A 16,833-nucleotide genomic window follows, 5' to 3' on the forward strand; every position below is an offset into this window, starting at 1 on the left:
ATGCCTCTGTTATTGTTAGTCTAGAGTTGAAATGTTTCTAGCTTTATAAAAAAAACCATTCTGTTCATGAGTGAAATGCTACTGTAATGATGCTATCGCTTCACTGAGATGACACAAATGTGACACCGTGACATTGTGTCATGGGCCATGCATCTATTGGTTACTGACATTGTGTCATGGGCCATGCAGCTACTGGTTACTGACATTGTGTCATGGACCATGTATCTACTGGTTACTGACATTGTGTCATGGACCATGTATCTACTGGTTACTGACATTGTGTCATGGACCATGTATCTACTGGTTACTGACATTGTGTCATGGACCATATATCTACTGGTTGCTGACATTGTGTCATGGGCCATATATCTACTGGTTACTGACATTGTGTCATGGACCATGTATCTACTGGTTACTGACATTGTGTCATGGACCATGTATCTACTGGTTACTGACATTGTGTCATGGGCCATATATCTACTGGTTACTGACATTGTGTCATGGACCATGTATCTACTGGTTACTGACATTGTGTCATGGGCCATATATCTACTGGTTACTGACATTGTGTCATGGACCATGTATCTACTGGTTACTGACATTGTGTCATGGGCCATATATCTACTGGTTACATGACATTGTGTCATGGACCATGCATCTACTGGTTACTGACATTGTGTCATGGACCATGTATCTACTGGTTACTGACATTGTGTCATGGGCCATGCATCTACTGGTTACTGACATTGTGTCATGGACCATATATCTACTGGTTACTGACATTGTGTCATGGACCATGTATCTACTGGTTACTGACATTGTGTCATGGGCCATGCATCTACTGGTTACTGACATTGTGTCATGGACCATATATCTACTGGTTACTGACATTGTGTCATGGACCATGTATCTACTGGTTACTGACATTGTGTCATGGGCCATGTATCTATTGGTTACTTACATTGTGTCATGGGCCATGCATCTACTGGTTACTGACATTGTGTCATGGGCCATGCATCTATTGGTTACTGACATTGTGTCATGGGCCATGTATCTACTGGTTACTGACATTGTGTCATGGGCCATGTATCTACTGGTTACTGACATTGTGTCATGGGCCATGTATCTATTGGTTACATGACATTGTGTCATGGGCCATGTATCTACTGGTTACTGACATTGTGTCATGGGCCATGTATCTATTGGTTACATGACATTGTGTCATGGGCCATGTATCTACTGGTTACTGACATTGTGTCATGGACCATGTATCTACTGGTTACATGACATTGTGTCATGGGCCATGTATCTACTGGTTACTGACATTGTGTCATGGGCCATGTATCTATTGGTTACATGACATTGTGTCATGGGCCATGTATCTACTGGTTACTGACATTGTGTCATGGACCATGTATCTACTGGTTACATGACATTGTGTCATGGGCCATGTATCTACTGGTTACTGACATTGTGTCATGGGCCATGTATCTACTGGTTACTGACATTGTGTCATGGGCCATGTATCTACTGGTTACTGACATTGTGTCATGGGCCATATATCTACTGGTTACTGACATTGTGTCATGGACCATGTATCTACTGGTTACTGACATTGTGTCATGGACCATGTATCTACTGGTTACTGACATTGTGTCATGGGCCATGCATCTATTGGTTACTGACATTGTGTCATGGGCCATGTATCTACTGGTTACTGACATTGTGTCATGGGCCATGTATCTACTGGTTACTGACATTGTGTCATGGGCCATGTATCTACTGGTTACACGACATTGTGTCATGGGCTATGTATCTACTGGTTACTGACATTGTGTCATGGGCCATGTATCTATTGGTTACATGACATTGTGTCATGGGCCATGTATCTACTGGTTACTGACATTGTGTCATGGACCATGTATCTACTGGTTACACGACATTGTGTCATGGGCCATGTATCTACTGGTTACTGACATTGTGTCATGGGCCATGTATCTACTGGTTACTGACATTGTGTCATGGGCCATGTATCTACTGGTTACTGACATTGTGTCATGGGCCATGTATCTACTGGTTACTGACATTGTGTCATGGGCCATGTATCTATTGGTTACTGACATTGTGTCATGGGCCATGTATCTATTGGTTACATGACATTGTGTCATGGGCTATGTATCTACTGGTTACTGACATTGTGTCATGGGCCATGTATCTATTGGTTACATGACATTGTGTCATGGGCCATGTATCTACTGGTTACTGACATTGTGTCATGGACCATGTATCTACTGGTTACACGACATTGTGTCATGGGCCATGTATCTACTGGTTACTGACATTGTGTCATGGGCCATGTATCTACTGGTTACTGACATTGTGTCATGGGCCATGTATCTACTGGTTACTGACATTGTGTCATGGGCCATGTATCTACTGGTTACTGACATTGTGTCATGGGCCATGTATCTATTGGTTACTGACATTGTGTCATGGGCCATGTATCTACTGGTTACTGACATTGTGTCATGGGCCATGCATCTATTGGTTACATGACATTGTGTCATGGGCCATGTATCTATTGGTTACATGACATTGTGTCATGGGCCATGCATCTATTGGTAACATGACATTGTGTCATGGGCCATGTATCTACTGGTTACTGACATTGTGTCATGGGCCATGCATCTATTGGTAACATGACATTGTGTCATGGACCATGCATCTATTGGTTACATGACATTGTGTCATGGGTCATGTATCTACTGGTTACTGACATTGTGTCATGGGTCATGTATCTACTGGTTACTGACATTGTGTCATGGGCCATGCATCTACTGGTTACTGACATTGTGTCATGGGCCATGTATCTACTGGTTACTGACATTGTGTCATGGACCATGCATCTATTGGTTACATGACATTGTGTCATGGGCCATGTATCTATTGGTTACATGACATTGTGTCATGGGCCATGTATCTATTGGTTACTGACATTGTGTCATGGGCCATGTATCTACTGGTTACTGACATTGTGTCATGGGCCATGTATCTACTGGTTACTGACATTGTGTCATGGGCCATGTATCTACTGGTTACTGACATTGTGTCATGGGCCATGCATCTACTGGTTACTGACATTGTATAAGGTTTTAGATTTTGTGATGAAGTAGTTGCTGTTTTACACTCGTATGTATGTATGTATGTATGTATGTATGTATGTATATGAATGCATGCATGCTATGGCAAGACAATTCAATCAAATGTCGAGTGAAATACTAGGAACCAACTCATCTTCATTTCCATATTTGTTGGCAGTTGGTGATGACAGGTGAAGCCCCAATTGATGGCAGCGGTATGGAATTAGAAGAGTCTTCAGGTGAAATTGATGTTTTATCTGATGATGAAGATGTGCAAACCATCAGCATTGGGTTCTCCTGTATGTATTCAACTGGTCCAGTAAAGGCAGACAGCACTATCAAACCATTCCATGCAACTAGAGTTGATGAATTTTCAATGGCTCTCTACAGGACTGATCTTTACTTTGATAGGCATACTGAGTATCCATGGACTCTAGACAAACAGTCCAAAGTTTATGTACAACTTGGACAGGCGATGGATGATCCAGACTTTGGTGTTATGCCTCATACCTGTTGGTTGTCAACAGAACAAAGCAAACAGAGAGAGCCTAGTGATGTGACACTGATTGAGAACGGGTAAGTTTATTAGTCCCCGCCAGACGAAGTCCGGGATGGGGTCTTACGGATTGGGTTCAGTCTGTGCGTCTGTCCGTCTGTGTGTCCGTCCGTCTGTCCAGAGCCGTTTCTTGGAGATGCCTGGACCGATTTCTTTTCAAAGTTAGTACAGGGGCAACATACTATGGCATTACATATGCACGTCAATTTGTTTCATGATACGATCCAATATGGCCACCTAGCAGCCATTTGTTTGCATATTTTCCATGTCCAAAGCCATAACTCAGACATGCTTTAACAGATCTCATTCAAAGTTGGTATTAGCACAATGTTCTATGACATACATGTGCATATCCATTTTCATCGTGATACAATCCGATATGGCAATATGGCTGCCTAGCAGCCATTTTGTTTGTGAATTTTCCATTTCCAAAGCCATAACTTAGACATGCTTGAACAGATCTCATTCAAAGTTGGTATTAGGACAGTGTTCTATGACATACATGTGCATATTCATTGTTGTTGTGATACGATACAATATGGCTGCCTGGCAGCCATTTTGTTTGCGAATTTTCCATATCCAAAGCCATAACTCAGACATGCTTAAACAGATCTCATTCAAAGTTGGTATTAGCACAGTGTTATATGACATACATGTGCATATCCATTTTCGTCGTGATACAATCTGATATGGCAATATGGCCGCCTAGCAGCCATTTTGTTTCACAAGTGTTGTGTGATCAGAGTAGTGATATCAAAAACAACCATATGAGGCCAAAGAACATTAACCAAGTTTGAAAATGACAACATAAACTGCCAGTTCCTTAAAACCCAATCATAGCGGGGACTATGTCATTTTCAATGACTTGTTTTATTAAGGACTTGACATTCAAGTTATTTTTATGAATATTTTATTAAATATTCCATATTTTGTCGTAAGTTTTCTTTAACGTTCAACTTTATACTTAAATTAATCTTGGCTTGATTATGTAACTTGACCAACCGACACACCCACCCACCCACCCACCCACCCACCCACCCACCCACCCACCCACCGATTGATTGACTGACTCACTGTTTGATTGATTAATATATCATGTCTTCATAGATGCCCAGGTGGCACCGTACAGATTGTCACCAATACTTTGAGTGGTGACATGACAGAAACCAAACCAGGCTCATATAAGAATTTTAAGTTCAGTTTTACTTTTAACGCTGACCATGCCCAGTATGTTCATTGTGAAATGACCATGTGCTCAGTGCAAAGGAGAAGTGATTTCGTATTGCCATTGGTAAGTTATGTTATACTTTTATGACCCATGTAAGTAATACATCAAGTGTTCTCTCTCTCTCTCTCTCTCTCTCTCTCTCTCTCTCTCTCTCTCTCTCTCTCTCTCTCTCTCTCTCTCTCTCTCTCTCTCTCTCTCTCTCTCTCTCTCTCTCTCTCTCTCTCTCTCTCTCTCTCTCTCTCTCTCTCTCTCTCTCTCTCTCTCTCTCTCTCTTTCTCAATGTTTAATTGAGAATATAGTGGCAACAATTTTTAGTTATTTAAAAATCTTGTGTGTTGATATCATACAAACATAAAGAAAGCTCCAAACTTGATGAGAAAAGACCAATTAAAAACTTGGCTCTTTCCTGATTTTGGTGTAGTATTATGTAACATGGCACATACCAGTGCAATGGTAAATTGTAATTTGTTTTAAATAGCATGGCGAGTAATGCTCTGTTTGATGTAAGTGTTCATATTTGCACTGGCTTATCATTGACAAACATGTTTGATTGCATTGCAGTGTATGGAGCAGTATGAACGCTGTATACAGCTGAAAGTCCATCCTAGGAATGGTTACGATTTCCCCAAAGAACTACTACAACATAGATATGTAGGACCTATTCAACCCAAAGGTAAAATCACAATAAAACATTCCTACTCACAGAGATTTTCAAAACAAATATTTGCTGGGGTGAGAGTCCCAAATTGTTCTTTAAGGAACACAGATATTGTGCAGAGAAGGTCTTTTTTTTAAAGGATAAGATACATGTATGCATGTAAGCATCTATGACTTTGTGACATTCTTGTGTGATACATTCTTCAAGGAATTCTAGATTTATTGAATGCCTTGCAGGTATATTGTAGGTAGAATTTTGATAATTGAATGCATTGGTGGCACATTATAGGGGGAATTATTGAATGCCTTGACGGTACATTGTATTTTGTGTCATTGAATGCAATGATGGTACATTGTATGTGGAATTCTGTATCATTGAATGCCTGTATGGTACATTGTAGGGGGGAATATTGAATGCCTGGATGGTACATTGTAGGGGGGAATATTGAATGTCTTGATGGTGCATTATATTTGGAATTATTGAGTGCCTTGACGGTACATTGAATGTTGTATCATTGAGTGCAAGGATGGCACATTGTAAGTGGTATTTTGTATTATTGAATGCCTGGATGGTACATTATAAGTGGTATTTTGTATTATTGAATGCTTGGATGGTACATTATAAGTGGTATTTTGTATTATTGAATGCCTGGATGGTACATTGTAGGTGGAATTATTGAATGCAAGGATGGCACTATTTAACTTCGTGCTTTTCTTTGTGCAGTCTTAAATCATTAAATGTTTTATTTCAATTCTTGTAATATTCTAGAGATTATCTCAACAAAGGACAACAAACATAATGTACAAGAATCAGTGCAAAATAAAGAGAGTTTTCCAGTTACAACAACAGCTGCAGGGAATAACCAGTCACCTATCAAAGAAAGTGAGTAGCCCATACTTGATTTCCGGTAACCATTGAATAGTATCAGATGAATATGTAATTGTGTGTAGCACTGTTATGGATGGATGAAATTCAGGAAGTATGAATATGTAAATGTGTGTAGCACTGTTATGGATGGATGAAATCCAGGAAGTATGAATATGTGATTGTGTGTAGCACTGTTATGGATAGATGAAATCCAGGAAGTATGAATATGTAATGTGTGTAGCACTGTTATGGATGGATGAAATTCAGGAAGTATGAATATGTAATGTGTGTAGCACTGTTATGGATGGATGAAATCCAGGAAGTATGGATATGTAATTGTGTGTAGCACTGTTATGGATAGATGAAATCCAGGAAGTATGTATATGTAATTGTGTGTAGCACTGTTATGGATGGATGAAATCCAGGAAGTATGTATATGTAATGTGTATAGCACTGTTATGGATGGATGAAATCCAGGAAGTATGGATATGTAATGTGTATAGCACTGTTATGGATGGATGAAATCCAGGAAGTATGGATATGTAAATGTGTGTAGTGCTGTTATGGATGGATGGATGAAATTTGGAAACTATATAAAATATTATAACTTGGAAATGTGACATCTGTTCATATTTTCTTCTTAAAGTTATCATTGGTCTTGAGACAGGAGCTGTGGTTGGTATTGCGTTTGCAGCGTTTGTGATCGGTGTGCTACTGACAGCGGCTCTATGGTACATACACACACATACAGGTGAGATTGTTGTTACTTAGTTACTCCAGTGGCTCTATGCTATACACACATACAGGTGAGATTGTTGTTACTTAGTTACTCCAGTGGCTCTATACTACATACACACATACAGGTGAGATTGTTGTTACTTAGTTACTCCAGTGGCTCTATGCTACATACACACACATACAGGTGAGATTGTTGTTACTTAGTTACTCCAGTGGCTTTATGCTACATACACACACATACAGGTGAGATTGTTGTTAGTTAGGTACTCCAGTGGCTCTATGCTACACACTTGCAGGTGAGATTGTTGTTACTTAGTTACTCCAGTGGCTCTATGCTACATACACACACTTGCAGGTGAGATTGTTGTTACTTAGTTACTCGTGATACACTGCTTTTCCTTCTCTACTGTGAAGTTTTTGGAATTTTTCAGTAAGCATTTCTTGAAACTAAACGCAGCTTCAGAAGTTGTACAATTTTTAAAAAAACTAGAGTCATGACAATTGTGTAAAGGAGACAGACATGCTTAGACTAAGTCGTGACAAGTGTGTAAAGGAGACAGACATACTCACAGACTAAGTCATGACAATTATGTAAAGGAGACAGACATGCTCACAGACTAAGTCATGACAGTTATGTAAAGGAGACAGACATGCTCATAGACTAAGTCATGACAATTGTAAGGCTGAATGTCTTCTGTGGTACAGACACACAGAGAGTCAGACACAAGCACAGCTTCTCTGTTGGAAATTACTGAAATGTAACCTTTGAATTCAAGATACTCGGTTCACCATACGACCAGTCTGGTGGAAAATGGTGAACAGTTGTAAACAAGTGATTTGTTTGTTTTGTTCATACAGGACCAATTGGGCATAAACAACCACAACAACCAAGTGAACAACAACAACCACAACAACAACAACAACAACAAGCTCAACATCCACTCAGCCTACAAGGTATAACAGTCAATGGTATGGCTAATGGTACAGCTAATGGTCATGTTCCCCATTCATATCCTTACCCATCATCATTATCTACACCAATGTCTGCGATGTTAACATAAAACACTCCTGAATATTCTTCCCCATTTGGTAACACTCATGGAATGCCAACTGTAGGGTCATTCCATTTTGGGAAGTAGGGATGGTTCTTGGGCATATATTTGTTTTATATAGAGGCTATGTCCCTCTTCAGGTATTTTCTGTTTGTCAAAGAAGTTAGCTGAAAAACCCAATAAAATATAAACACAAAATGTACATAGTTAGCAATTTGCAGGATTCAGATCAGAGGTACGGTCGCCATATTGGTCAGGTATATGTGAACCTTCTTATCCCTGTAGTTAGGTTTCAAGTTGAGGATGAATCCATACACAGGATAATGGGGATGGTAAGCAACGTAACAAAAGAGTTGTATCTGGAACTGTACACAGAGATGTGATGTAAATGAACCCAATGCCAGGATTAATTCCTTGTCCAAGCTCAGGGACTCAGGAAAGCATCATCTCTATATTGGATCTCAAGGAAAACAAATAGGGAGATTTCATTGGCAGAATCATGGGCATGGATGTGACGGATGGGGTGGGGTGGGGTGGGGTGGGTGGGGCAGAATTTTAAGTCTATAAACAATCTGCAGACATATACCTCAGTTTGTTACATGTATTTAATGTGAGAATGTGAAACTTTTTATAAAAGATTAAGTGAGGGAACTTTAGGCAATTTAGCAATGTACACTCTGTTTTTGTACAACTGACTGTTCAGTAGTGCTAATGGTAAATTGTTTGTCTGTATGTGTGTGTGTGTGTGTGTGTGCTTGTGCACACATGCATGTGTGCATTTGTTTACTGGAAATTAAAGTGAAGGTCTCTAGCAACCATCACATTACCAAGATAATTGATTTTGAGGAAAGGGAAATGGCTAGTATATGTGTATAGGCATGCTTGAAATGGATACTACATGTATATAGGCATGCTTGAAAATAAACATTCCATGATTGTTGCCGAAACCCTAGCAAAATATAAGAGTGGCAATATCTACAAACATAAGATGAGAGAATAAATGAATGAATTTTACTAGGGTCAGATGTGCTACTATGCCGTTGACGTAGTTATTTTTCTTATACAAGTTTCAGTCTGCATGTATTGTTTTTCTTCATTAAAATGTTGATCAGGGGAGATGCGTAAAGCATTGTTTAATAGACTTTGACACATTTAACAAGTTAAAGGATACTAAGTGAAACACAGGTCCCGTATTGTCTACCTCAAGAAGGTCTTTTAGACTGTACAGTATAGTTATGAATTCCACCAAGGAAGATGCAGCTTATATGTGTATAGACACAAGCCACAAAGTAGAATGGCATATAGAAATGTTAGATTAAAATGACACCTGCTAAATAGAAAATAGAATCTCTACTCCCATTCTAGATGATAGAAAATAGAATCTCTACTCCCATTCTAGATGATGCCAAATTTTGTGTCCCCGTGGCAACAGATTTGCAGCTGAGGATATCAGGAATATGTTCATTTTTTTCAAAAGTCAGATAATTTAATTTTACAACAAAGGTCAGAAAGTGTCTGACATATTTCAACATTGAGGGTGCCATCACCAGGGGTGCATTTGATTTACCAATCACAATCATGATTTAGTATATGAATTTGACCAATCACAATCACGATTGGTAATCACAGTAATCTTGCCCCAAACCACCATATCATTGATGTAATTACAAGATGGCCGACATCATAATGATATTGCAGAGGTCAGAGGTCATGCATATAGCTGAGGAGCAAAATTGCAATGACTAAAAATATGATATGACCAAGCTGTGAATGATCGAACTGGTAATTTGAAAAAAAAAAACAATTATTGTAATGTCTTATGTAAAAATTAAATGATTCACTGTTTGGAAATTTGTCAAAATGTGTGGAATTATAAGCATATAAAATAATCATGTTTTGTTTACAACCTCATTTACAGAAATGATGTCAGATAATTCAAAATCATGATTGTGCCAATCAAATGCACCCCAGTTATTTTAACTTTAAAGGCATACCTACCCAAAATGCTGTCATCTCATTTTGATATTCTGACCTGTGTTGTATCTTTCAAAGCAGTATTGAATACCTTGAGGCAGCTGAAGATGTTGAGTGATAGAATGTTTTTTAACAGAACTGAATTTTTTAAAGGAGTATTGCATTATGGGATATCTGATTCATTGATTCTGAAAACTGTGGATCAGTTTGTAAACAGAAATTGTGATAGATTGCGAGTCAGTTTGTAGACGGTGGGGGCATAAATGGTGGCCAATGATTAATATTGTGTAAAGGATCAACATACATATAATACAATGCTATATTTACATTATATTGTCATTTGATACTTCTACTCTCAACTGTAAATTCATAGTACGCTAAATGCTGCACTACATGAAATTCCAAAACGAGTGTCGTTACTCAAATTTGTCATCATCTTTTGATAAAAATTGAGCTGCACTTCAAGAAGTGTTGAATTGATAGTGTTGTATCTTATTGTCATATTTAGCCAATCAGCTGTTGTTCCGAACTAAAAGTATTTGCCATCAGCCAATCAGTTGTTCTGAACTAAGACTATTTTCCATCAGCCAATCATCTGTTGTTCCGAACTAAAACTATTTTCCATCAGCCAATCATCTGTTGTTCTGAACTAAAACTATTTACTATCAGCCAATCAGCTGTTCAGAACCAAGAGACTCAGAATCCATAAATCAGAAATCTCATTGTGTATCATCAGGTACTCTGTACTTTAACGCATACTGATGATGTCGTTTGTCATGCTGTGTCAGTTTGTGTCCTGGTATGTGATGTCATGCTGTGTTCACGGTATGTGTCATGTGTCTTGATGTGTGTCACAGTATGTGACATGCTATGTGTCAAGGCATATGTTGTATAGGACTATAAATGTAAGTTTTTTTTGTGTAGTGGTGCTGACTATTATTTTTTATGTATCCTCTAGTGGCCAGTGGTCAGTATAGTTGTGTTATATAGGCAGGACAGAGCAATATGAAGTCTATGTATGTCAGTGTAATATATGTATTTGTCACCATGGTTTATATCTTGTTCACATTATATCAATCTTGTGTTTTGCTCATAGACATTACACCAATAGGGAATGATGTAAATTGCAGAATGCATGCTGTGTAAACTAGCTGCACCTAGATTTGTATGATAGACATGGTACAACTCATTTCTTCAAATTGCCTCTAGAGGGCAGCACACTTGGCATAGTAGAATCATGGCCTCGCAGAGAGACAGCATCTTTCTCTTTGTTATTTAATGAAAAAATGACTATTTGGCCCAAATATTTTGATAGAAGGTTTTTTTTTTTTTACTTTTCTTTGCACATCTCAGGCTCTGTCATTACCTCGTTTCTTGTCTTAAGTATAATGTGACTCTTGTCTTTTGGACTATGATACTGGTATTTAACAATTGAAATGTCATAAAGTGCAAAATAAAATTATTTTTGTGTGTCCTGTACTGGTCAAACAAAAGTAACTAGTATTAGAATAGCTTCTACCTCAAACATTTTACCTCAGCTCATGACGTATTATTCAAGGAAAATTAAAAATAACCAGGATAATTATGTGTTATTCTACTGATAGAGTTGTTTACTATATTACTGAATCATGTACTTTAAGGCAGGATTCACCAGCTAGGTATTCTCATTTGGAGTACTATCTACCCTGGTCATTGGAAAACACTTCAATATTTAAATCAAATATGGCCGACATGTTTCTGACCAGTATTGCATCAGAGCTAAGGTCAACAGCAGTCAGCTTCATAATCAGATGAAAGTGCTGTCTCTCATACTTGCAATGCATATTTTCAGGCCACTTTCTGCAAACAATAAATTTGTCTGAATAAGTTTAGTGCAAAGTTCAGATATTGAGAGTTGGTTATAGTTCAGTGTGTAGGGTCATAGATCAAAGTAGACACTCACTTATATCAGAATTTGTGATTTTTTCTTGAAAGAATTACTCATAAATGTTATATTTTGTTGTTGTTTTTTAAAAAAGAAAAAGAAAAATGATACCACATGCTGCAGCTGGTAATGTGTTGAAGAATTCAGGCTTAGTTTATTAATGTTAGGTTTAAGGTATTGAAATGGTCTATTTCAGCATGTATATATATGTAGTAATGCCTGGACAGTTGGCTTTATTCACCAACATAATAGGGTCTGATTAATTGGTACTCACAAAATCCACTTTCAGCAACCATTGTCTTGATACAAAAATTTCTTAATGCTGTATTTCTCACTAATTTGGGATTGACTTGTCTCAGTTCATGGAATCAAACTACATTCCTGATGGTGTATTCCCACTATTGGGATTGACAGGTCTCAGTTCATGGAATCACACATCAGAATGGCAAAATGTTCCATAATTTCATTGTCAATATTTAATGGTTGTTGAAATTGGACTGTACATATATATAACTTAAAACACAGGTAGAAAATAATTATGAAATAAAAACAATAACTTTGAATTATATATTTTAATTCAGGGAAACATTTGTGTGTGTGTGTGTGTGTATGTGTGTGTGTATGTGTGTATGTGTGTGAGCGCTCACGCGCACGTGTGTGTGTGTTTGTGTGTCCGTTTTCATTGACTCTGGTCTCCTGAATCCCATAGTACCTATTAAACAACAGGGTGATATTATATTTTATTGTAAGAAGTATTATGGGATGGAGGTCAAAGTTCAGAACTAGTCAGTTTAAAAGCTATGTATTCCGGCACACATTTGATTGTGTTTTGTAGTCAGTTTTATTTTGAAAATGTGTACAAATCTCTATTTTGGATATATGTCTAACTTGTGCTTGTAGAAGTGTCATCATTTGTAATTATATAATGTCAACCCACCCGTCTTAGTGTTTGGTGTGTGTGTGTGTATTCAGGTTTTCATTATACACATTTCATGGTGGTGTACTGATGGGGGGGGGGGGGGTAACAATAGAATTTGTGTAGAATCAAATCACCGTATGTCTATTGTATGTGATTTTGTTAAAATTCAAAAAAATAATTGCTAGATGTTGAATCTAAAGTAATACTGCCAATATTTACTATCTAAAGCATTAAAATGATACTGTCATTCACTCACTTGTGGTCCCTTATAAGTCAAAGTTTGGGACACAACAGAGAAGTATGTGAGATATTTATCTACTCTGGGATGTCTCAGTGTTTCTCGTGGGAAATTCCAATAGTTTGTCTGTTAAACCACAAACAAAAAGTAATGAAAAAAAAAACGTAAGAAATGTTCTGTGCACTTTGTGGAAATGTTTTAAAAATGTATTTTAAAAGTCCAACTGTACTGTGGAGATGTATTTGTTGTGCAAACTAGAAAGTTTTTATATTTGTGCCAAATGACTATTTTAGTAACTGTTTATGCCCAGACTATGAATTCTCATGATTGGCATTGAAGAATTAGGGTTTTCGCAGAATTGATAGGTTAGGTGTGAGGGTGGGGAGGGGGGGGGGGGAGAGAAAGTTTGAGTACATTGGAGTGTTTTGATTTTAGAGTGATATTCCTGTGTTGACAAGCCATAGGAATCAGTTTATATGCAGAAAAGGTGGACATTGGGCCCTAAAGTCACCTGACAACAGATCACATCAATGTACAAGTTTTAGTTTATGTTTTTACTCTTAAATTGAAAGAATATTAAACATGTATATACATACTTTGAACGTTTGTTTGACTTTATAGTTTTCATTGTCTTTAAGTTTCATCTTGTTTTACACTAGTAATAAACTTTTCTTTGAGTTTCTTTTTTTTGTAAAGTTTCCAGATTCTGGGTAGATTGACATGTGTCCATTGTATCAGAATGAGTGGTTATTTTTATGTGTCATTTCGAACCTCATTTAAACAAATAAAAAAATGTTTAAAATGATATTATTTTGTCAGATGGAATCATTCTTGCACACACAACAAAAGACACCAAAGGATACTTCTTTGGATATGTTGGCAAATTTGTTGTCTAAAATGACCAGGATTTATTTATATACATGGGTTACAATGTATAGTAACTGTACAGAATGGACAAATGGGTATTTAAGTATTGAAAACACACACTACTCGTTGCTGTGGGTTTTTTTTTTTTTTTAGCACAACTGAAGTGATAAGGTTCAGTAGTGCTATATAGGCATGGCTGTGTGTGTGTGTAAACAACTTAAAGCCAAAAACCGCCAAACTGATTACCATGATGTTTGGTCGATGTATTACATTGCGTGTCTATTTGGGAAATTGTTCAAATCGAAATGATCTTGCCACCGGTGTGTGATTGGGGTAAAAAAATATTAATTTTGGTCCAAAAACTTAAACTCAAAATCTACTGGGCAGATCAGTCTGAAATTTTGTGGGAACATTCTTAGGGGTGTTTAGTTTTAAGAGTGCATGGTAAGCAGGTAAAATCTAGCTGGGTTCCCAAACAAAATTATTGTAGATTGTATGGGAAACTATGTAACTTGTACCCCTTTCCCCATTTCTGTTACTGGGTTCCACAACCTTAAAACACTGAATAATGTTATGTTTTAAAGAGAAAAATGGCTGCAATTCAGTTATAACCCCCCCCCCCCCCCCCCACCATCACCACCACCTTGTGCAGTGCCAGTAAGAATACACAATAACCCTCCCCCCACCATAACCTTGCACAGTGCCACTAAGAATAAACAATAAACCCCACCCCACCACCTTGCAGTGCCAGTAATATACAATACCCCCCACCACCTTGTAGTGCCAGTAAGAATATACAATAACACCCCCCCCCCCCAATCACCTTGTGCAGTGTGCCCCCTCACCACCTTGTACAGTGGCAGTAAGAATATACAATATCCCCCACCACTTTGTCCAGTGGGGGGGAGGGGGGGGGGCATAACCTTGTGTAGTGTGTGCCCCCCACTATCACCTTGTACAGTGTGCCCCCCACTATCACCTTGTACAGTGTGCCCCCCACTATCACCTTGTGTAGTGTGTCCCCCCCATCACCTTGTGTAGTGTGCCCCCCACTATCACCTTGTACAGTGTGCCCCCCACTATCACCTTGTGTAGTGTGTCCCCCCCATCACCTTGTGTAGTGTGCCCCCCACTATCACCTTGTACAGTGTGCCCCCCACTATCACCTTGTACAGTGTGCCCCTTCCCCATCACCTTGTGTAGTGTGCCCCCCCCCTCATCACCTTGTACAGTGTGCCCCCCACTATCACCTTGTAGTGTGCCCCCCCTCATCACCTTGTACAGTGTGCCCCCCACTATCACCTTGTACAGTGTGCCCCCCACTATCACCTTGTACAGTGTGCCCCTTCCCCTTCACCTTGTGTAGTGTGCCCCCCCACTATCACCGTGTACAGTGTGCCCCTTCCCCTTGTGTAGTGTGCCCCCCCACTATCACCTTGTACAGTGTGCCCCTTCCCCTTCACCTTGTGTAGTGTGTGCCCCCCACTATCACCTTGTACAGTGTGCCCCTTCCCCTTCACCTTGTGTAGTGTGCCCCCCCCCCACTATCACCTTGTACAGTGCCAGTAAGACTATACAAATGTGACACATTCACAATATCATTACACTTTGAAGAATAATTTATTTGTTTCTGTTGATGAATGTCAAATTAATTTACAGTAATTTCAATAAAAGTCAATATACAACAGTTGTAGAAGGAAAAAATACAATGGAATGGACTTGGTAGTTATGGCAACACCAAATAGATCACCTGTCACAATAAAGTGAGTCATCTTTAGGTTTACCTCCAAGTGATTTCTACACTAGTTGCTTATTTCCAAACATTGATAGTCAGTGTTTATGCTAAGGTGTGGAAAACTATGGTAACAGATAGAGGGAAGTCTGACGCTGGTAAAACTGACATAGCTTCCAATGTACATTTTTGTACAATAATTTTGGCAGGGAGCCCTGGTGAAACTATGGTGGATATGATCTACTTACCACCCTTAGCAAACACACTAACACCCATCAAATAGAACCTTATGATAACATTAAGAACTGCTTTATGTCAAAGTTTGTTAACATACGGTTAAATATCGATTGCCATCAAGATGTGAAGATTTTGGGATACTAGTATACCATACATGCAAAGTTATGTGGATTCCAGTATACCATACATGCAAGGTTAAGTGGATTCCAGTATACCATACATGCAAGGTTATGTGGATTCTAGTATACCATACATGCAAGGTTATGTGGATTCCAGTATACCATACATGCAAGGTTATGTGGATACCAGTATACCATACATGCAAGGTTACATGTATGTGGATTCCAGTATACCATACATGCAAGGTTATGTGGATACCAGTATACCATACATGCAAGGTTATGTGGATTCCAGTATACCATACATGCAAGGTTATGTGGATACCAGTATACCATACATGCAAGGTTATGTGGATCCCAGTATACCATACATGCAATGTTATGTGGATCCCAGTATACCATACATGCAAAGTTATGTGGATTCCAGTATACCATACATGCAAAGTTATGTGGATTCCAGTATACCATACATGCAAGGTTAAGTGAATCCCAGTGCAAATCTTTATTTCCAGGACCAAGACATTCAACAATCTCTTGGTCTAAATAGCTTCAGCTTGCTAACAGGTAATTGTGTTTCCTCAAAG

General features: G+C 38.5%; 1 protein-coding gene across 1 annotated transcript in view; it reads left to right on the plus strand.

Moving 5' to 3' along the window:
- The window catches only part of LOC144440758 (transforming growth factor beta receptor type 3-like), a 51,898-nt gene extending 43,154 nt beyond the window's left edge, over positions 1 to 8,744 (plus strand). The window contains exons 8-13 of the mRNA XM_078130137.1: positions 3,319 to 3,716; positions 4,804 to 4,987; positions 5,486 to 5,597; positions 6,351 to 6,464; positions 7,096 to 7,200; positions 8,046 to 8,744. Of these exons, the coding sequence (XP_077986263.1) occupies positions 3,319 to 3,716; positions 4,804 to 4,987; positions 5,486 to 5,597; positions 6,351 to 6,464; positions 7,096 to 7,200; positions 8,046 to 8,248 (1,116 nt within the window). The 3' untranslated portion in view covers positions 8,249 to 8,744. The remainder of the gene's footprint in view (positions 1 to 3,318; positions 3,717 to 4,803; positions 4,988 to 5,485; positions 5,598 to 6,350; positions 6,465 to 7,095; positions 7,201 to 8,045) is intronic.
- The last annotated feature ends 8,089 nt before the right edge of the window (positions 8,745 to 16,833 follow it).

This window comes from Glandiceps talaboti, chromosome 10 (genome assembly GCF_964340395.1).
Source record: "Glandiceps talaboti chromosome 10, keGlaTala1.1, whole genome shotgun sequence".
Taxonomy (NCBI): domain Eukaryota; kingdom Metazoa; phylum Hemichordata; class Enteropneusta; family Spengelidae; genus Glandiceps; species Glandiceps talaboti.